The following is a 21,090-nucleotide window of genomic DNA, read 5'->3' as shown; positions in this document are numbered from 1 at the left end:
AAACGAGGTCTTGAGTGACGGTAGTGTATTTAATTTGTTTTAGACTTATCAACTTGACTTGATAGCGAATTTATACCCCAAATTGTTGAAACAATACGCTGTGCCGTCCGAATAGTATGATGTCGGCATCTAAAATAATAAAAACGAGATATTATTGTTATTACAGTATTAACTAAACATCTGATAATATTTGAACTTGACCCAAACTGTTGAATCCGCATTGGCCGGGCCACATTTGTCATTCAAAAAGACCGCAGGGTATCATCAGACCGTTGTTTGTGAAGTGACAAATCCTTCATAGTAAAGAGCCGACGAAGAAGTAATGAAAAGTGCCAAATTGTATGACTGCATGAAGTCATAGGGTTACCTTGACGAGGTAGTTAAGCTGATGTCCGGTAGCTTTTGCCGTTTCAGTAATTGCCAATGTTTTTGTTTTCGAGAAGTCCGTCTTCCTCTTCAAGAGTTCAAGCGAAGGTTTAAGCAGAAGTCGAGCCCTCAGGGGCGTTGACGTTGCCGGCATTTCGCTGCTGTCCAGGCTTGACGTTGGGACCCTCTGGAACGATTCGCTCGTTGACATCTCGGATTCGCAGTCCAAGGCGAGCAGGGTCGATGTTACGATGACCAAAGAGTAGAATGGCTCCAAATACAGGTTTCGCGATAATGTCCAGAATACCGTAGAAGACGGCCTCAGAGTCAGGAGAGATAAGATTACCACCCTCGCAGACACCCCAGGCAATTGGGTAGAGGATCCAGACAACGGCAGTCAGAGAACCGCACCAGAGGAAGACTCGGCCAACATCAGGCCCGACATGGTTGGCGTGAATTCGAGCTTCCCAGGCAAGTTGGTAAACAATGTAGACCAGAGCGACGCATCCTGAGTGACATGTTAGTATATGCTTGTGAGTGGCTTAGATTATAAGGTTGAAAGTACCAATAGTAAAGTATCCCCACTTGTACGAGGTGGTGACCAAAGCGCCAACCAAACCAGTGACAATCATGATCTCGTCGACAAGGATGACATATAGGACAGTAGGCCAAGGCATGCCGGCGGTGAGGAGGAGATCCATAAGAAGTAGAGGGGTGGTAATGAACCAGTCGATGTATCGAACGTAGAAAATCTCGCGATAGTTGCCTGCAACCTCGTGGTCTCGGCGATGGAACTCGACTTCGGTGGGAGCCCAGCCCAAGTTGGCACCCATGGTGAAGTATGCGATAGCTGCAACCATGGTGATAGACGCGGTGATGTAGTGGAACACGCGATGGGTTCGTGGCTTCCTGAGTCCCATTCCGACAAAGACGATGGAGGAGACTGTCATGACAGCACAGACGGTGAAGTACCAGTCAGAGCCCCGTGGGGTGATGTTGATCTGGGTACTGATACCATTGAAGGTGAAGCCTTTAGAAACTGATTAGTGGCGTTCAGGTCCGTTACAGCAGTTCAGAGTGACCTACCGTTGGTCTTCAAGGCATCGTTACGGGCATGGAGATGTTCAGCCATCGTGACAGTTGGTTCTCGTCGAATAAGAGAGTACTTGAGTTGCTGCGCTGTATTACTCGGCTGTATTACCGTGTTAGTGAGCCAAGACAAGATGATCTGTCTGGAGGTGTGGCAGCTCTATTAAACCCTTAAATGCCATCGCGCACGAACAAGAATCTTCAAACCGTGTGTCAAACAAACCTCTGATGACTTCATACCGAACCAGCCGAGCATAAACGGCAGGGAACTGCCGACTATGTAGTCGTCATTGTAATGTTTCTGAGTGATGGTAGATGCGACGTTTGTCTCCAGTCGATGGACGTCTATCGAGTCGATGACGCCAACGTACAAGCTGGCCCACACCCTCGCGTTTTCATCACGCGGGTTGTGCCTAGACGGTCTAGGCCTGCCAGAAGGTTGCCGGTAACCGTAGCGTCGATCTGTAACGGGCAACAATCGAGGAGCATGGGCCTCTCCGCTAGATCTTCGAGTCGAGAATCACAAAGCTGATCGACCATTTGGTTCAGAATGACGACACGCATGATTGATACGGTAGCAGCCAAAATCAATTGTAACTTCATGCTTGATGGCCGAGTATTATCCGAGTTAGCTCATGTCAAGTCACTTTATGCTTATGAGCTAACGCAACACCATCTATTAACTTTTAGTTGCATCTTTAGTTGAAGTCAATAGAAGATTGTATTATTCTAAGAGTTTTAACTACCGGTTCCCATACGAGATCAATACATATCAGCATCAATCGTCAATAACCAAATATCGCTAATTAGCAGCAATAAACATGTAATAGTAAGCCAACAACAACGCTACCAGAGCTCCCAAGAAGCCTTGGAAGAGTGTCAGTGATGAGTCTTGGAGCTTGTCAAGTCCACTCTTGGGGGACTTGGAAGTCTCCTGAGCCCAGGGGATCTGGTGCTTCTTGAACCCTGAGTCCATCATGATCTGCTCGGCAACAATCTTGCTGCCAGCAATACACACAGGAACGCCAGTACCAGGATGTGTGCTGGCACCTGCAAAGTACAGGTTCTTGTACTTGGAGTGCTGGGTACCGGGACGGAAGGCAAGCACGTTCATGATAGAATGGCTCAGACCTAGGATAGCACCCTTGTCAAGGTTGAACTTTTCCTGCCATGTGTAAGGAGTGTTGATAATCTCGTTCTCAATAAGAGGGGCCAGATCCACTCCTATTCTCGCCTTCATGGTCTTGATAACAGTATCACGAGCAAGAGAAATCATCTTCTCCCAATCCTGGCCACCACCGCCAGTGATATTGGAACTTCCAGACTTGGAAGCACCACGATGTGTGCCAGCGGAGTCGGAGAGGAGATGACCCACAGGCACCAGTACAACAACCGCATCCTTACCCTCAGGAGCAGCCGAAGGATCAATGCGCGAAGGGACATTGACGTAAAAAGAGGGTGCGTAGGAATCAAGTGCTCCTTGAAGATGCTGTCGTTTGACTCCTGGTACTCGTCGGCAAGGAAAATGTTGTGGCCTTTGAGCTCAGGAATTATCTTTGATGCGGACCAGTAGAAGGAAATGCTGCTGCATGATGTCTCACGTTTTGATAGTGAGTCGGCGTAGCTTGTCTTGGGGAGAAGGTTGTTGTAGGTGTAGACGAGATCCGCATTTGAGATTACAATGTCTGAGGGTAAATGTGTGCCATTCTCCAAGACAACGCCGTTGGCCTTGCCGGTTGCTTGGTCAATAGAGATGGACTTGACGCCAGTTGAGAGACGGTATTCAACGCCTAGTCTTTGGCCGACATTGACCAATGCCTCAACAACCTGGAATGTAGTTAGTGACGAAACATTGGTGGAAAGTGGGAAATCGGCTGACCTTGTGGAATCCACCTCTGGGATACAGGATACCCTCTGCTAGCTCGGTATACTGGAGCAAGCTGTATGTTCCGGGAGCGTCAAAGGGACTCATGCCCATGTACATGCTTCCAAAGGTAAAGACTCTCCTGAGTCTTTCAGTCCAGAAATACTTGCTTGCACGTGTCCAAATGCTCTCAAGGGGATGAATGTTGAACAAGTTGAACAAGACTTCAGGACGTGCCAGACTCAAAATGCTGGGGAAGTTTCTTCGTAGCACTGACTCAACACTGACTTCGTAATGACGATGCGACTCCTGGAGGAAACCAAGATATCGCTCAAACCCATCAATGCCCTCGACAGCCTCGATAGCCTTCTTCATCTTGGTGAGATCAGTTGACATCTCAAAGGATGAGCCATCGCCGAACCAAATGTTGTAGTTGGGCTCACACTTTAACAACTCGACTCCTTCTGCTGTGAGAGATGTTCCCAGGTCTTGGAAGATCTCGTGGAAGAAGCGGGGGAGAAGAAGCAGTGAAGGGCCCTGATCAAAGCGCTTCAGGGTGTTAGTCAAGCACGAGAACAAATTTGACAATTAAACTTACGTAGCCATCTTTGTGGATGAGTGAACAACGTCCACCGGTGAAATCGTTCTTTTCAACAATGGTAACCTTGAAGCCAGCCTTTGCGAGTCGCGCAGCGGTTGAAACACCACCAACGCCAGCACCTAATTAGGGAGTTGGTTAGCTCGTATGATCGACAATCTATATAGATCATACCTATGACAATAACTGATTTCTGCTGTTGTTTGATATCACTCATTTTTGCGGTATAAAGCAATGAAGAATAATGGATTTGAGAACTTGTACCGCTTCACCCGAACAAAGACTTTTGATGTGCTGAGAGTATAGAGTCAATGACGTCTTCCATTTCTGTTTTACCCACTTTTCTGTGTCTTGTCGTGAAATTGGCTCGGACTCGGACTCGTTTCATTTTCCATGTGAATGTTACCCTGTATTATCATCGAGGCGCAGTAGTTTTGTGAGTCATTTATTGATATTGTCGTCTTTGAAGTTGTCTGATGGGCTGTTGATCATTTACTATCATGGCTTGGGGATGCTTTAGCGGATGAAAGCGTGTTCTATGATTGGTGGTCTCGGTTAGACAAGATCTGTCAATCTGGCTTTTTGACAACTTCAAAGCTACAGTCCCAACCATTCTCACGGTTCTTGGCATAACAAAAAACAACAAAAGGTCATACTGAAAATAGTTTAAAATTGAGTCGTGGGAGATGAAGAACAACATAATTGAGAGGTGATGAAATCAATAATCTAAGAATGTCTAAAATATTTTCCAACCACGTATTAAATCCACCCACAATGCATCGCTAGCGATTCAATGCAGACCAAGCAACCCGAATGCGTCTCGACTTGGGAACTGTAGCCCTGCCTTTCTTCATAACAGGCCCAGTTTCTCTAAGCACACGTCCAATCTCCATATAGCTCTCAACAGCAACTCGAATTGGGCCTTTTCCTTCTGAAGGAAGCTTATCAATTGCTCCCTTGGCAGCATCGTACTTTTCAAAAGCGCGATCAAGAAGCTTCTGACGTAGACTCTCGATTGTAGGACCATGTGGTTGCTGCATCACATCTTCAGGTGTGAGCTGAGCCTCCTTGAGCCAGGACAGAGGAAGGTAGATGCGATCAATCTCGGCATCAACCTTGATATCGCGAGCGATGTTGACGTATTGAAGTGCAATGCCCATTTCTTGACCGGAAGCAACCACCTCGCGCTGAACTTCAGGAGATACTGACTCAGGAGTGTGGTAAAGAATGAGATGGTTGCATAGCTCAGCAACTGTTCCAGCTACACGGCTACCGTAGATATCCAGATCTTCGGTAGTCTCGATGGGAAACTTGCCAGATTTTCGATCAAAGAGAAGGTCGGTATCGAATCCTTTGAGCAAGTCATCAAGAGGCTGTTTTGGTAGATAAAAGGTTGGAAGTTGAAGGAGAGCCATGTGGAACATCTCCGGAAAGTTTGAGGTGACAAATTCCCGAAGTCGGGGCGAGATCTCCTCATCCTCATTTTCTTTATAAGCAATGTTCAGGAATTCTCTCAACTTTTCAATGGAGGATCTGGAGTCATCAAGAGAAGGGGCCTCGTCCACAAGATCGTCCGCAGCTCTGCAGAAAGCGTAAAGGCGGATGAGATCAATTCGGAGTCTTCCTTCAAAGGCGCCGCTTGCGAGGTAGAAGCTGCGACTCTTCTTCCTGAGAAGGTCAACTGCGCTAACCAGGCCTGAAATTCTCTCCTGATCGTACTTGTCCTCTGGCAAAAGAAGGGCTCTAATGACCAATCCAAGAGTTGGGAGACCCTTGTTCTTGGGGAAGTGCTCAGGAAATGTGTCCAGAATGGCCAAGGTGTTGTCATTTGCGATAAGGCCAAAGACAATCAAGGTGTTGGTAAGAAGGAAAAAGACTGCCTCCCTGAGATCTGTTAGCCTATTGTATATTGCTTCAGAAGATAATCTTACTCAATGTCCAAACCATCCCAAAGTACAATGCCGTATTTCGTACCCGAGGTGATGCTCCATGTTCCCCTCCGCAATGCAAAAGTGTCAACTACCCACAAATAAACAGTTGGCAGAGCAATTGGAAGCAGAGTATTGGTCCAGGGGAGATTCACAATAAACTGGTATGAAATGGTCCTGCGTTAGGTCAGTATCTCAATCAAATAAAATAAGTCGGGCGCATATTACCATAGAAACAAGAGGAATGGACAAGCCCAGATAAGGATAAGGCCCATGTACATGCCCTCACCACCACTCCGGACAGAAACCAATCCGAAAATGATAGCCGAGGCAAACAAAATTTGACCAGCTATCTTTCCAGAGCTACTAGCTTTGTTGAGATAAACCGGATGAAAGGTCGGTTTGCTGAGGAGCATGTACAGAAGGGATGTGTTGAGTGTTTGGATCACAAAGAAGAACAGCTCCTCAGCGGGGATATCCCACGCAGTCCACCCGACAACAACTCCAGGAGGATATGTCCATATTCGGTTCCTGATGAGATAAGAGTCCCAAGGACTATTCTGATGTCAGCTGAGATAATATGGACTTTGCGCAGCGCACATACATTGTAGAAACCACGGCAGTCTGGAGACAAGAAATTAGCACACAAAATACTCAATCTAGAAATGAGAGATAAAAACTCACTGTTATCATAAATATGAGTTTAAAAATGTCCAACCGTGACATCAATGGTCTGTACACGGCAAACAGCACGGCACCAAACGGTATCGTGTACTTGAGATGTCTATCCAAACGTGTGAGCAATAGGCCTCACTTTGTTGGTTGGTGAAAGAAAAAAAGATACGTACACTTGGGCATATTCCCAGCCCATCGTGAAGATAATTGTCTGTGTGTATGTGATGGGACGGGAAAAAAGAAAAGCGACACGGTAGAAGCCAACGACGTCAATGAACAACAAATATCAGGAATTTATCGAGATCAGATCGAAGAATCAAGTCATAAAAATAATAAATAATAAGGAGAGTGTTCCTGCAAGTAGGGTTTAGTTGTTAGGGGAGAATTTCAGAGCGACATTGGAACGTTGAGTTGGCACTAACAATTACCGCAAATTCCGCTACTGTTGTGCTGATAAAACAAACGTACCCCTGCCGTGTTAGGTAAACGTTGACGTCAAGACTTTTTTTTCTCAACCCCTTCAGCCTTTATGCTTCGCCCTCTTTTGTCTAGTCTACTTGTCATCGTTGCTTAGACAGACAGAGCCGGAAAAAAGAGGATCCCTGCTTGTCGTCGGTCATTTGGAGTTTGCCGTGATATCGTACCCAATTTTGAGATCACCACGAAAAGGGTGGTTGGAACTGCCGATTCCCCCATTACCTGCTTTTGATGCCATTCTTTGATCGATGGACATGTCCATTTTCTGCCGGGATAGCCGGTACCCGTTGGGTTAGTATATATCAAGCTTGAAGGATTTCCCCCTAGTGTCTTGTAATGATAATGGATGCTCGTGGCTTTGGTCTGATACTCTTCTGGATGCGACTGCTTTGCCTTGTGTCTTGACCCAACCTACTTACCATGCATTTTGGCAATCTTTATTATAATTGCAATATTCATTTCTTCATGGTTTTGCATGAGTGAGGTAACTCCAAGATCAACTCATACAATCGTCATGGACTCATTCCAGAAGACTGTACCTGAAACGGTATCACTGTCTCACCCAAAAGAGCAATCACCCCCACAACCACCTCGTCATCCGTAAGTCTGTTTCACAGTAAACCTCCATAGCAAACATACTCATATCTCACAGATATCTTATCGGTAATTTTGCACCGATTCACAAAACTCTCAACCTCACACCATGCACTCATAGCGGATGCATCCCTCCAGAGCTCACTGGGGGGCAATATGTCCGTAATGGAGGTAATCCTGTTAGCCATGAGGATCTCGGTAGAGATGCGCATTGGTTTGATGGCGACGGGATGCTGTCGGGCGTCTTATTCAGGAAGGGGACTTTTGATGGCCAGATCGTTCCCGAGTTTGTGAATCAGTACATCCTTACAGACTTGTACCTGTCTAGAAAGACGACTTCTGTCATGTCACCGATCATGCCTAGCATCACTACGCTTGTCAACCCTCTATCATCACTGCTAAAGATTATGCTTGCGACTTTCAGGACAATGTTTCTAGTGTTCCTTTCGAATCTTCCTGGGTCACAGCAAGCTCTGAAGCGTACCAGCGTTGCCAACACGGCCATTCTATACCACGATGGTCGAGCGTTGGCGACATGTGAGAGTGGTCCACCTATGCGCATACAGCTACCATCTTTGGACACCGTCGGCTGGTACAATGGTGTCCAAGCTGAAGGCGAGCCTGAGCAGACCATCTCAGAGGACAAGATCGAACCGTTTGGAGGTGATGGTGTTTTCAAGTCAATGAGGGAGTGGACGACAGGACATCCCAAGGTCGACCCCATTTCTGGAGAAATGATCCTCTATCACAACACCTTTATACAGCCATATGTGCACTACTCTGTACTTCCCAAAACCAACGTTCAGGCCCCGACCACGGGCAGACTCGTCAACCAAGCTGTCCCAGGTGTATCTGGGGCTAGGATGATGCACGACTTTGGAGCATCGCGCGCTCACACCATCATAATGGATCTTCCATTAACCCTTGACCCTTTGAACTTGGCTAAGAACAAGGAAGTGGTATCCTATGACCCTTCAAAACCTTCACGCTTTGGCGTGTTCCCACGCCATGAACCTTCCAAGGTGCGGTGGTTCCAAACAGCACCGTGCTGCATTTTTCACACTGCGAATTCATGGGATACAAAGTTTGCCAATGGCACCAGTTCTGTCAACCTCCTAGCTTGTCGCATGACTTCGTCGACTGTTGTGTACACGGCTGGAAATATCAAGCCTCCAGCGAAGCCCAAGCGTTCCAATCCCAGATCTTATCTTGCGGCACAGGATGTTGGTCAATGGGATGAGAAGGATGTTCGACGTTTTGAGGCAGCACCCATGCTGGAGTCACCTAGTGAAAAGGCTCACGGCGACGATTACTTCTCTCCCAGCGACGATGTCGATGACTACAGCCAGTGCAGACTATACTATTATGAGTTTAACATGTCAGCAACATCCACGAACAATGTCATCAACCAATGGGCTCTTTCAACTATCCCCTTCGAATTCCCATCCGTCCGTCCAGATCGTGAGATGCAAGATGCTCGCTACATCTATGGCTGCAGCACATCGACATCCTGCTTTGGAATTGCACTTGGCCGAGCAGACAAGGTTGATCTTCTCGTCAAGATGGACGCTAAAATACTTATTGAGCGAGGCAAGAAGATGAACACGAGGCCAGTAACAGGCTGCGTCGACAGACGATCTGCTCGAGAGATTCTTGATTCGCAAGACGAGAAGGACCCTATCAAGATCTTTCGCCTGCCCCCAAGGCACTTTGCACAGGAGCCGCGCTTTGTGCCTCGTGCTGGTGCTACTGAAGAAGATTCTGGATATCTCCTCTTCTATGTTTTTGATGAATCTCAGATATTGCCCAATGGTGATTGTCCCTCTTCTTCCGCTTCGGAGCTCTGGATTCTTGACGCGCAGAACATGCGCGATGTCGTGGCAAAGGTCAGGCTTCCGCAGCGAGTGCCCTATGGTCTCCACGGAACCTGGTTCTCGGCCAAGGACATCCAAGAACAGAGAGCAGTAGAAACGTTGAGAAGTTTGGAGGCCGTACAAAGAAAGAAAGATGAATGGGCTAATAACGGAGGAAGTATTGCTAGGGCTTGGATGACATTCAGGGAGAAGTTGGAAAGAGCTGTGGGATGATCTTACATGTTCATGGTTTCGATCGTTTGTGTATTTTAAACAACAATACCCAGTCGCGGCCTTTACTGGTGTGTAGGGAAAGCCTTATAACAAACTAATACTCTAATGATATGAATTACAATGGCCTGACTTCCTCTTGCACAAGCTTCTCCGTGCCACTGTCCCAAGCTTACGATGTCCTCCAAATAAACATACTTTTGCATCCTTTTCATGAATAATATCCTTCTTCCATAAGACATTTTGCGCCACTGTTCCACCTTTCACCAGATATCGTGTTCCATCATCGTATGCGAAACCCACTCCGTATCGCTGTTAGCGATGGAATTTGCCATGTCGATCATTTGCGCAGTCGTAAACCATGCATCCATTCCCAAATCATCCATAGCGGGGCCTAGCGACGCCATAGTCTCGTTGTCGTCGTTGGGGTCCAGTAAAGTCCCATCACCTTCCTCCGGCATCGTACCTCCAATAATTTGTCCATCTATCGGTATCGGCGTGGTATCATCATGATCGCGTGACAGACTGCTGAGCATATCGTCGAGCTGCTGCAGCTCCGATCGGCGAAACACAGCGATTAGATTCCCCTTGTTTACCATCTCACTAAATATGATAGACGTCTTGTGACGAAAGGTCGCATCGTGCTCAGAGAATCTTGGGTCAAGAACTGGTGCAATAAGCAAGTTGAAGCTTGATACGAACAAAGACTCCAGATCGAAGGGTAAAAACGCTTCTGTGAAAAATGGTTAGCCAGTTATCCAAGACGAGATCAATCTCTAGTGATTTTACCAAGCAGACCTTGACTTTGCAAACAGCCAAGAATGTTGATCATTTGGTATGAAGAGTCGATACACATTTTGATCAAGTTCCAGACAGTCTGGGACGAGTTAAGCGCTTCTGTTATGGCGTCTGGTGTTTCGAAGCGGATCTTGAGAAAGCACAGCAGCAAAGGTCTTGTTGCGAGGACGATACACTGGGGATGTTAGTAGTCAGCCAAGCGGTCACTGAGGTTGCGGTTCTCACCTGATGGTAGAGAGTATGCAGATAGCCTGCCACTCTCGAAACTCCGTTGATAGCTTTGTCGACGCCGAGCGGAAATTGTTGCTGTAGCTCATCTGCCAGTCCAGCGATATTCTCAAGAACCTTTTTAGTGCTGAGCAGAAATTTCTTGTTCAGCCTGCCGTTGGCTCCATATACTCCTTGGGTCCATATTAGCCAAGTCCACTTCTATTTAGGAGTCCTCATACCTCTGCCGACGGATGCGATACTTCGACATAGGCGGATCTGCATATGTAAAGCTGCCGCCCGTTGTGTCGAACCATCGAAATGCGGAAGTGCTGGATGAATATCGTCGTCGTGGACTGACTGCGGTAAGCCCATAAGAGATGTCATCTCACGGTCTAGTACATAGACAGTCCACCATATCCTCCGGCTTCGCTCGACGATACGTTCGCCCAGTTGGTCTACGGGCATATCAGTGTGCATGCCTTGACCCAAGGCGACTCTCATTGCTTGTCCAATCTTAACATGTCAGCGACGTCTGTATATGAGTACTTGAGAAAACGTACAAATCCATGGGATGAATGGCGGTAGTCGAGTGACTCAAAGTACAGGGCTATACAGCAGAGAATCTCTGTTGATATGAGTGGTTCGTAAACCAGGATATGTATACTAGGTAATATCCTAAGTGCAGTTACAAAGTAATCAGCACCCGGCGGCCTTTTGGACTGGTAGTTGTTGTTCTCTGCAAAGGCTTTACCAAAGGCCAGGATGAGCAGGAGGTGGACGTATCGGAGGTCTGCGGCTTCTATGTGGGGATGTTGGATCATTGTAAAACTCATGCAAGTATCCCATGAATGTTTCTTCGTCGAAAAGGTGAAACAATTGACCGCAATGAAACTTGACAGTGTTGACTAGGAACAGGGCATGGTCGAGGCTGGGCATGACAGGGGGTTCGGGTACAGGAGCGATACGAGAGCCATTCCATCCGAGATCATAGGCCAAACCATCAAACAAGAGGTTGTCTGCGGCGATTGGACTTGAGTGGACGTATTCATGGGTAAGACTGAGGACGCGACGCGTAAAAGACCAGTTGGACGATGTCCCCAAGTAGACTGCGATGTCAGTGTAATTTTTCCAATGCGGGGATACGCGTACTCACACTCCCGACCTTGGGCTGAGGCCATGAACTTGGACTGCCCTGCAGATAACGGATTGACGAGAGCGGAAGCGATGGGATCGAGCCCTCTGCTGCCGCTATTTGTACTACTCCCACTGTCAAGTCGAGAGTCATCTGGAGGGATTGATACGGAGATGTTGCCACCCGGTGAAGACACATGAGGCAGTGTATCTACTACAGAGATGTCAGTGGTGATCCGGGTTAAATGTTCTCAAACTCACCTTGATCAGACAAGCCGCCAACATTGATGTTTGTGTCCAGTGACCCTGGCGTGACATATTCAGCAGGAGCACCATTGGGCTGATTTGACGCAGCGCGTTGCTGTAAATCGAGGATGAAACTGGTGAGGTATCAGTATAAGTATGGCTTTATTGTGAAATGTCAATTGACGTAGCATTGATGATAAAGACTTACCCACGAGTGACGAGGATCTTTTGGTCACGCTGATCAAATTCACAAGAGAGTTTTCTCTTTTTACAGGCATCGCAAGGATGAGACCCTGAGCATTTTATTTTTTGTTTTCGACATCTCGAGCATCTGATTGTCTGTCAGTCAGCCTTTGATGTGCTGATGGTCTCAATTGAGTTGTTCGGTGAGTGGTGAGGACAAGGTGAGAGAGAGACAAGGAACAAGGACAGGGTTCATGTTCATGATCAGTGGACTCACGCGTTATCGGATCTCTTGGAAACGCGACCTCCAGCGCCTCTTCCAACAGATTCGGTTGCTCCCGAAGACTTGCGTGCGTGCGATGACGAAGGAGCCATATCTTGACTGTAAAATGATGAACGAAAAGGCAATTGATTGATGCAGACAACGATTGAGAGGGAAAAGACGTTTGCGGGGATGGGTTTTAGGTTCTGGTTAGCGTAGCCTCAGTGACAATGGGCGCTATAAATTCGGGGTTAGTGTAGCCGCTCGCCAACGAGGTCACGAGGCTACATTGGCTGGTGCAAGGACAAACACGGAGGACTCGAGGGTGATTGTATGTGGCTAGTTTGGTATACAGGCAGGGTTATTGTTCACTACATCATTTCAGAGGTGTCCCTTTGTCCACGGCGAGAATTGGAAGACTCGGAGGCGTATCCTGGTCAAGTGATGACAGAGTGGAGGAGGAGGAGGATGCAAGATAACACCAGCAACTGAAGTGAGTGGAGATTACACCGGCTTTGCTGTCATTTTCACTGATAACTACTGGTCGACAAGATGATGAAGGATCCTGCGAACTTGCTATCAAGTTGACAGGTTGGTCCCAAGACACATACAGTCTAAGGCAATGCAGTGGCCCCAACAGGGCATTGAAGGACAACAAATGCATGAAGCGAGCCACTAAAGTTTGTCGCTGATCTTCCACCAGGGATCCTCATTATCTTCTCAAAAAGTCCAATCAATCATCGCCCACGAGTTCACTACTGTTCAATTCATTAATTCTTCAAACAATGTCTATCAATTATTCTAGTTCAATCGTCCCTTGACACGATCAGTCCACGTCTTGAGCAGCTCTTCCTCCTTCTCTCCAGCCTCCTTCATAATGCTCTTCACACCCTGCTTCACCGCGTCACCAACAGGTTCATACGGATGTCGCGGTGCCAATTTCTCCTCGGCGCCCTCAACACCAGCCAACTTGGCCGAGTAAACAGCCACAGCGTACTTTGTTGACGCGACACCCGCCTTGCAAGGCCTCTCCGCCAGAGCCGCAAGCTGCTGCAACTTGAGCGCCTCATCAAATTTACCCTCCTTGTACAAGGCGTAGATCTTTGACGTGAGAGTGGGAAACACGTTGGCAAAAGCCGCGACACAACCGACACTGCCCGCTGCGAGGCCACCGATAAGGAAATCGGATTGACCACCATACGTGGAAAATTCGGCTGATGGAATCTGGGCTGCTAGACGGGTAATCTTGCCGACGGAACCGCAGGTAAGCTTCACGCCGACAATGTTTGACTTTCCGCTGGGATGCGACTTCTTGCTCTCCTCGTAAATCTGAACAATGGTCTCGGAGTCAAGATCAACCCCATTTGTGACACCGGGAAAGTTGTAGATGACGATAGGGAGAGGCGACTTGGCCGCAACCTCTGCGAAGAAGCGCTTCACGACACTCATTGTAGTCGCTTTGCCAAAGTAAGCTGGAGGTAGAACCAGCAAATAATTGGCGCCAGCCTTGTGTGCATCCTCAGCCAGTTGGAGAGTCTGCTTGGTGGAATGAGCACCGACACCGGCCATGAGGGGAAAGTCAGGGCCGATGGTCTTGCGCGCGAGGGCAATGAGTTCGTAACGCTCCTCGCGGGTGAGGAGGAATGCCTCTGCATTGGAGCCCATGACGATGAGGCCATTCAAGCCTGAGTTGGCGAGATGAGCATAGTATTTCGCTTGTGCGTCATGGTCAACTGTGTCGTCTGCGTGATTGAAGAAGGTGACTGATGGGCACCATACTCCAGGGCTTGGATGGTTAGTGCTTGTGCGATGGTGGTGATGCTGGGTTCAATGGGGAGCTTACCTGGGGACATGGGGTTGCTGGGATGGTTCGGGGTTGAGGGAGCCCATTGTGTGTGATTATGTACTGGTTGGAGATTAATTAACAAGAATGTCTGAATCAATTGATACGAAATATCTCAATTAGATGTTCTTTTATTAAGCAAATGATTGACTCCTCATCCAGGAGTGGGGTTTAGTTTGCATCGCGTCTTTGATCCGACACGTCAAAAACGCTCCGAACTTGGGGAAGCTTTCAGTGGACATCAGTCTGTTTCTGTCAACCGGGAGGGAATCCGATGCCACCGGTACGTGTCCCGTAGAGAATAATGGGGAACCTGAGTCGTTTTGGCCAATGAGTTACCCTACATTTTCGGCCTTGATGGCCGAGTCTTGGCCATATCTCGCTGATTCGGTATCCAGAAAGAGAAGAACTAAGAATAGATTATTCGGAGTATTCCCAGTGTGTTAGAAGTGTCAGAGGATCATATTTGGTACGTAATTTGGTAGTTTATGACTCCGTTGCCGGTTTCCCGAGTTGAAGACGAGATGGCATGTGCGACTCGAGCTATCCAACACAGATAACCAATACTTGCCACTACATCTACCTACTCTAATTAGATACACGATCAGTTGCTATCCTCAAGTGTCAGCAGGACTCATCGTATGGGCATATTGTAGTATCATCCCATTAACAACAACGACGAGACTCATCTTATCCTGCTCTTGGGACATGATCCAAACCAAAGTTGGAGATAATTTAAGGAGACAATTTTCGGCCGGTAAGATAAAATATCGACCCAGTCACGATAACGATAAGATTAGCAGGGTCAAACAACCATGACGTCCGGGATAACTGCACTATACATGGCTGTCTGTGAGATATATCCAAGAATGGCCAAATTGCTCCTTAACTTCAGTGCTAATCCAAATGTGAGAGCGGTTCATAGACAGATGTCGCTAATAGAAGCCTCTTAGAGTCGGTTAAAGCCACAGAGCCGACAAACCATGATATGACACTGGGAACACTCGTAAATGAACCGATGAGTTATATCATAGCAATCCCCACATTGGTGATCACCGGCTCGCAATCCCCAGACTCAATGTGGGCATTCGTGGTTCTCCATCAAGTTGACTCTCTCTTCTTCAACATGAGCCTGGCGCATAGCCGCGTCCATACGGTCGGCATTGTCATCTCGGTCAACCACGGCATTAGCCTGTCTGATAAGGCGATCTTCATCCCATTGTGGGCAAGAACAAAGCTTCCAACGCTTACCACAAAGATAGCAGAACTCGGCCCTACAATGACAGGCTTTGATATAAATCAGCAACGCGAAAACATATCCAAATATAATGAAAAACATACTCATATGATAACATCCAGTATCCAACTCAACAACTCTGTGGCAGGAATAGCACTGCTGCCAACCGTTTTGGACTGCGAGTTGCAGGAATTGCTGTGAAGCGGTATCGCTGGGGCAGACACCTGTGTGATGTGACCCTTTGCAGTGAATGCAAGTCCTTCGATTACATCTGGGACAAATGGCTATCTCACCAGCGATAAAGACAGGTGGTATAAAGGTTGAGCAGGAAGGTTCGCTGCAGTATGTGCGATTCGGTGTGTCAAACTCCAGCTTCTTAGCCTGGAACTGACCGACGAGCTGCGGAGAAAACCATCGGCCTTGCTTGATAGGGATGGTCTGCCCACAGCATTTTGGAGGAAACAAGCTTTCGTCTTGGAGTGACGAACGAACCAGGCCCACAAGATATGCCCGACAGTATTCATGGGAGCATGATGGCTTGAAAAGTGCCAGAGGTGGGAACTGGTTGTTGCAAGCAATGCATTCTGTCGTTTGAGACTCGTTGCGCGACGATGCCCAGATCGATGACTCAGTTTGACCCGACATAGAGTCTGGCAAGTCACCGTGGTTCAATGATCTCAATATATAAATCAGAACCTCATCTGTGGCACCTGCCGGGAGAAGTGATGAGATGTCCATGTTGGGTATCTTTGATTGACCTAGATTGGCAAAATAAGTGTGTTAACGAGTTATCCTTCTTTGTGAAAAAAAAAAAGCGATATGATAAAATTTTAATTGTAAAAACAAAGAAAATTCAGTAAAGCTATAAGGTTTATTTATTGTAAAATTCTGTATCAGAATAAAGCCTAATAAAATTTATAAACCTTTTCATGCTCCAGGCCATTAAGAAAGCTAAAATCCTTCACATATGGCAGGATATCTATAGGACCAGTAGTCCAGCTTACTCTATAGTCTTCTTATTAGTGTTGTTTTGCCTGTAAATTGCAGTATGATATTGCAGATATTCAGAATTTTGGCATTGAAAGGCATGATGGTCGCGATGAGGAATACGTAGGCTGATTGAAAGTCCTGGTGGAAGAGAGAGATTTTGTTAGTACAGCATTTTGATGCTAAGCCAACCCATGCACTTTTTCGTTTACTTATCAAAAGTCTTTTAAATTTAAATCCAAATTCATTGGAAAACCTTGTCACATTCTCAACACGTTTGTTCTTTTCATTCGGTTTCATGGAAAAATGCAATCAATTCAATACTACCTGCTGGACCAGCCAGTAAACAAATGGTACTCTCTAGTTGGCCACTCAGAAGAATGAGAACCAGCTCTTTATCCTGAAGTGATCAACTAGGAAATGGCCATTGAAGAAAGAAAAACTAGAACAAAGAGATGACACCCAAGTCCTGGGCTCCATCTTAGTACTCTTCATCCATTAGCTGGCATCGGCCTTGTGCAGTTCCGCTCGAAGAAGCATCCCGCAGAACGTTCTTCTTTGCGCGAAGGGAAACAAGATGTTTGAAAGCAGCCTTGAGATCCTCTAAGGCTTTCTGTTTCTCCTCCATGGCAACCTTTCTCGCCTCTTCAGCACGTTTTGTCAATGCTTCAGCGGCCTTTTTCTCTTCTCCAATAGCCTCTTTCTCCTGTGCATAAGCCTTCTCATGCACTTCGAAGGCCCTCGTCTCCAATTCGACGGCGTTTTTCCATGTCGCAGTAAGGTCATCGACAAAGTCGAGCCACTCCTGGTCCTCATCAATCTCCCCTGCCTTTTTGGCCTTGGATTCAGTCTCCCATTCTCCCAGGGCCTTCTCGTACTGGGGATCACCAGAAGCAAGACGCTCTTCAATCATCTGCTCCGGCTCCTCAAACATAGGACCAGAGGAAAAGATGCATTCGTGAAGGACAGCGTTAGACGCAGAAGTGCCATTGGCTTGAGAACCTCGGGGTTCTTCAGTCTTTTGGGGAGTCATTTTGACGGTGATCGAGTGATGTTGGTTTTCTTGGGAGAGGGTGTTGATGTTTTACTTACCTCGGTTGCTTTGTTTTCTTTGGTTGTCGTTGATGTTTCCAATGTTGTTGGGTTACGAAGAAAAAAGGTCTAACTATGTCGCGACAGAATGGCCTTTTTATAGTCAAGGCACGAGTTGTTCAAAGCGAAGGCACCGTTCACTGTTCAGGGAGAAACGATTGTTGAACGAGCGAACATGTGGAAAACATCAATATTTACAACTAGCAGTGTAGAAAGCTTTAAAGAACAAGCAGTTTGGTGGTCATGTCGCGACCTCAAAGATGAACATCGACAAGTCAGCGTAGAACAAAGGTCACATAATGCAGACAGCTGGAATAAAACAAACAAAAAAAAAGTTAACAAGAAAGAGAACAGAAGTGGCTATTGTGTCCCTCCAATAACGGACCAAAATTTGCTTGGCGTTTGAACCTGGGATGGTTCACTGGCACTCACAAATCGCAAGAAGTACCCAGTCGAAAATTCCGCGCCAGAAGGGATCATCTCATTCAAGGTTTCTGTTTGCAGTTCCGACAAACAACTATACGATTGCTACCCGACTATCGTTAACCAGATCAAATAACAGGATATTGAGAGAGACTGGAATACTACAGTCTTGGGTCGCCAACTGGCTTAATGTCAACAAACTCCTTCGAGTTACCCAATCTCCAGCTCACAGCACCACCCCAATCACCCTGTTTCTCACCCTCTGCTGTATCCTTCCATCTCCATCGTGCAACAGGCTGTTCTCCCTTATCAGACTCTAGTAGATTCTTGACCCATTCTCCAAATATGGGAAAGAATTTGAACCCATGGCCGCTGTCACCAGACAGTAAGAGCACCGAAGATGAGGTGTTTGGTACATAGTCAATAATAAAGTCCGAGTTGGCTGTATCAGCGAACCAACAAAGTGATTTCTTGACAAAGGGTCGATCAGAAAACTGAGGGAGGGTTTGTCGAACAAGCTCACGGAGCTGCCTGTCATCATGTTCAGGCAGAAATGCGCTTTGTTTGGGGTCGGTAGGCGCGTGCGAAACACATGTCTTGGGATCGGTGTTGATGAAACCTCCGCCCATGGGACAGAGTTTCAGCAAGTTGGTCTTTGGGTCAGGCTCGAAGAAGAAACCCAGATCACGAGCATAAGTGACTGGTATACCGCGAAGTGCAGACGTTTCGTCATCGTTGAGTTGAAGATGAGCCACCGACCAGGACTTTGCCACCAGCTGCTTGCCGATTTCCGGGACCAGCCTTGCACCGGCTGCACCGACAGAGATGATGACAAGCTTAGAAGGGTAGAATAAACCCCCTGTTGTTTTGACACCAGTTGCTTTGCGTCCAGTGGAGGTGTTATCGTATACAATCTCAGAGACAGCCCCTGCTGTACCAAGGATATACTTTACTCCTTGCGCCTTGGTGGCTTCAAATATGGATCTCAACGCGTTACCGGAGTGCGCGTACCCATCGAATTTGTTGAAGTAGCCACTCCAACCAGGAAAAGAGCTGTTGTTGTATTGCCATGCTGCATTTGCAATGTCTTCCTGTGAATTGAGGGGAGTCACATGTGGTTTGAGACGGGGATCTCGTTCTGCAGCAGCTCGGAAACGGTTGAGAGTATCTCGAGCTTCTTTGGGTGCATTTCCAGAGACGCAATGAATGAAACCGACTTGATGGAAATGAGGAGCGAACAGAGGAGTCTGCCAACCCTTGATTGCTTTCTGGTGGGCGTGTCAGTCTCGAACAAGTAAAAGGACATTGTCCAAAGCAGATGAACAAAGGGAGATCATTAATTACTTACCACGGTCAAGTCTTGGTACAAAGGGTCTTCATACTCGGCTCTGACAATCTTGTTCAGATCATTGGCAGCGGACCATCGAGATGGAATCTCGACATCTTTTTCGAGGACAGTTATATCTCGATACCCCACCCTGAGAAGGTGAACAACAGTGGAGAGACCAAACGCGCCACCCCCGATAATTAGAATAGGTTCAGTTTTGGGCACCCTCATCGTACACGTGAAGTTTATTTGCTTTGGGTACTCAAATGCTTGCAGGTAAAGATGATAAGTTGAGAGGTATTGAGGCACACGCTGTCTATCTATATATACTATTTCTTGCCGATAGTTAAAGTCGGTGTTGGTCCATACCGTCTGTTATCATGGTTTCCAAAATTAGTAAGTATACACGGCGTCATGCGAGCATGACGACGATATCGAGAAAGTCACGTATCGGGGGAGCTCCCGATGTTGCGGTCGAGTTTAGAAGCCCCATGTTTTATGTTAGTGGCTAATTTACTGGACGTGGGACGATAAACACAAGAATCTGGGGTTAGCGTAGCCACTGAATACTACCGAAACTGTCAGTCCCGAATTGATGTTATCAGTTAGGGTGATACCTAGCTATCACGTTTTGATGGTGAAAGATTCATGTTCTTCGACAGCTTCGACACGTGATTGATGAGGAGTAGAAACAAAAAAATGCAAAATAAAAATAAAAATACATCACATTAGAAGCACATTCACTTTGGAACATGTTCGCTTATGGACTTTAACCATGGATGATTTTTCAGCTTAGAACCTTATGATAACACATTATTACACATGGCATATGTATTTCATTAGGCTTCTATCCAGTCACTGGCTACTTGTACACATCGAATGGATGGACTTTTACCATGGATGAATTTGTAGCTTGGAGTCTTATGACAACACATCTATACACTCGGCATATGCATTTCATCAGACTTTTATCCAGTCACTGGCTAGGTATTTGCATACATCGAATGGATGGATTCGAACTCAGGACCTTTGGATGTGACGAAGAGTGGAGCAGTGGTGGCTGTTTTTGGACACAAGGTTCACAATTGCAGATTATTGATTCTACAATGGATTCCCACTGCACCACTCTTCGTCGAGGTTATTCTGACTTGAACTTGTATATAAAGGATACACCGAGCATATTAGTCATCAAAGTCTCAAGAAAATATGACGAACCAGCAGATGGTGACTCATCATGGAGTATTCTGCATGCTGATACTGTGGCGGCTTTACCACGGACATGCCGAAAGCCATAACCCAGAAGCAACCTCACTAGGACACGACCAGGAAAGGCACTTGTTCTGTCATCACCTAATCTTAAAAAATAAGCACTTTTGTCAGTGGCACCATCTTATCAAGTTCATGTCTACAACCAATGAGGCCTATATCTCGCGATATCCATCTGGACGATGCCGTTGAGCCGTACGCGTCTCCACCGCGTGCCCCTGGATAACTTCCCGGACAGGCTAAGTCACTTCATGATCTGCACGACACCAAACGGGAAATTGACCCAATCGAGAAGCTCATGCCAAGAATCCCGGAGGCCTTTTGTATTTACAAAGGGTCTTTCCGATTATATGGTCGATGGCGATGCCGTGTTACCCAGACCCAGACATCATCATGTGAGCGATAATCTT

General features: G+C 46.8%; 9 protein-coding genes across 9 annotated transcripts; 1 reads left to right on the top strand and 8 right to left on the bottom strand.

Annotated features, from left to right (window-relative positions):
• Positions 1 to 476: 476 nt before the first annotated feature.
• FGSG_03064 (uncharacterized protein) lies at positions 477 to 1,498 on the bottom strand (the record flags this gene model as incomplete). Its single annotated transcript, XM_011324414.1, has 3 exons — positions 477 to 874; positions 932 to 1,396; positions 1,453 to 1,498. 3 exons carry the CDS (start codon positions 1,496 to 1,498, stop codon positions 477 to 479), a joined length of 909 nt encoding a protein of 302 aa, XP_011322716.1.
• A 759-nt stretch (positions 1,499 to 2,257) lies between these two features.
• On the bottom strand, positions 2,258 to 4,134 carry FGSG_03065 (phytoene dehydrogenase; the record flags this gene model as incomplete). Its single annotated transcript, XM_011324413.1, has 4 exons — positions 2,258 to 3,282; positions 3,335 to 3,868; positions 3,918 to 4,039; positions 4,092 to 4,134. 4 exons carry the CDS (start codon positions 4,132 to 4,134, stop codon positions 2,728 to 2,730), a joined length of 1,254 nt encoding a protein of 417 aa, XP_011322715.1. The 3' UTR covers positions 2,258 to 2,727.
• A 565-nt stretch (positions 4,135 to 4,699) lies between these two features.
• FGSG_03066 (uncharacterized protein) lies at positions 4,700 to 6,716 on the bottom strand (the record flags this gene model as incomplete). Its single annotated transcript, XM_011324412.1, has 5 exons — positions 4,700 to 5,816; positions 5,849 to 6,022; positions 6,074 to 6,405; positions 6,530 to 6,629; positions 6,694 to 6,716. The coding sequence occupies 5 exons, from the start codon at positions 6,714 to 6,716 to the stop codon at positions 4,700 to 4,702; spliced, it is 1,746 nt and encodes a 581-aa protein (XP_011322714.1).
• Positions 6,717 to 7,511: 795 nt separating this feature from the next.
• Positions 7,512 to 9,678, top strand: FGSG_03067 (uncharacterized protein; the record flags this gene model as incomplete). The annotated part of the gene is made up of 2 exons (XM_011324411.1): positions 7,512 to 7,597; positions 7,650 to 9,678. 2 exons carry the CDS (start codon positions 7,512 to 7,514, stop codon positions 9,676 to 9,678), a joined length of 2,115 nt encoding a protein of 704 aa, XP_011322713.1.
• A 260-nt stretch (positions 9,679 to 9,938) lies between these two features.
• On the bottom strand, positions 9,939 to 12,618 carry FGSG_03068 (uncharacterized protein; the record flags this gene model as incomplete). The annotated part of the gene is made up of 9 exons (XM_011324410.1): positions 12,521 to 12,618; positions 12,269 to 12,322; positions 12,076 to 12,194; positions 11,837 to 12,028; positions 11,244 to 11,789; positions 10,923 to 11,196; positions 10,699 to 10,874; positions 10,465 to 10,648; positions 9,939 to 10,408 (listed from the first exon to the last, which is right to left on the bottom strand). Exons 5-9 carry the CDS (start codon positions 11,580 to 11,582, stop codon positions 9,939 to 9,941), a joined length of 1,443 nt encoding a protein of 480 aa, XP_011322712.1. The 5' UTR covers positions 11,583 to 11,789; positions 11,837 to 12,028; positions 12,076 to 12,194; positions 12,269 to 12,322; positions 12,521 to 12,618.
• Positions 12,619 to 13,262: 644 nt separating this feature from the next.
• FGSG_03069 (uncharacterized protein) lies at positions 13,263 to 14,395 on the bottom strand (the record flags this gene model as incomplete). The annotated part of the gene is made up of 2 exons (XM_011324409.1): positions 13,263 to 14,291; positions 14,349 to 14,395. The coding sequence occupies 2 exons, from the start codon at positions 14,393 to 14,395 to the stop codon at positions 13,307 to 13,309; spliced, it is 1,032 nt and encodes a 343-aa protein (XP_011322711.1). The 3' UTR covers positions 13,263 to 13,306.
• A 1,028-nt stretch (positions 14,396 to 15,423) lies between these two features.
• Positions 15,424 to 16,323, bottom strand: FGSG_12520 (uncharacterized protein; the record flags this gene model as incomplete). The annotated part of the gene is made up of 1 exon (XM_011324408.1): positions 15,424 to 16,323. The coding sequence occupies one exon, from the start codon at positions 16,321 to 16,323 to the stop codon at positions 15,424 to 15,426; it is 900 nt and encodes a 299-aa protein (XP_011322710.1).
• A 730-nt stretch (positions 16,324 to 17,053) lies between these two features.
• FGSG_03070 (uncharacterized protein) lies at positions 17,054 to 17,605 on the bottom strand (the record flags this gene model as incomplete). Its single annotated transcript, XM_011324407.1, has 1 exon — positions 17,054 to 17,605. The coding sequence occupies one exon, from the start codon at positions 17,603 to 17,605 to the stop codon at positions 17,054 to 17,056; it is 552 nt and encodes a 183-aa protein (XP_011322709.1).
• Positions 17,606 to 18,248: 643 nt separating this feature from the next.
• FGSG_03071 (uncharacterized protein) lies at positions 18,249 to 19,645 on the bottom strand (the record flags this gene model as incomplete). The annotated part of the gene is made up of 2 exons (XM_011324406.1): positions 18,249 to 19,355; positions 19,436 to 19,645. The coding sequence occupies 2 exons, from the start codon at positions 19,643 to 19,645 to the stop codon at positions 18,249 to 18,251; spliced, it is 1,317 nt and encodes a 438-aa protein (XP_011322708.1).
• Positions 19,646 to 21,090: the final 1,445 nt, after the last annotated feature.

The sequence above is a fragment of the Fusarium graminearum genome, chromosome 2 (genome assembly GCF_000240135.3).
Source record: "Fusarium graminearum PH-1 chromosome 2, whole genome shotgun sequence".
Lineage (NCBI taxonomy): Eukaryota > Fungi > Ascomycota > Sordariomycetes > Hypocreales > Nectriaceae > Fusarium > Fusarium graminearum.
The sequence above is the reverse complement of the archived record's forward strand: the minus strand, read 5'-3'. Positions and strand labels throughout refer to the sequence as shown.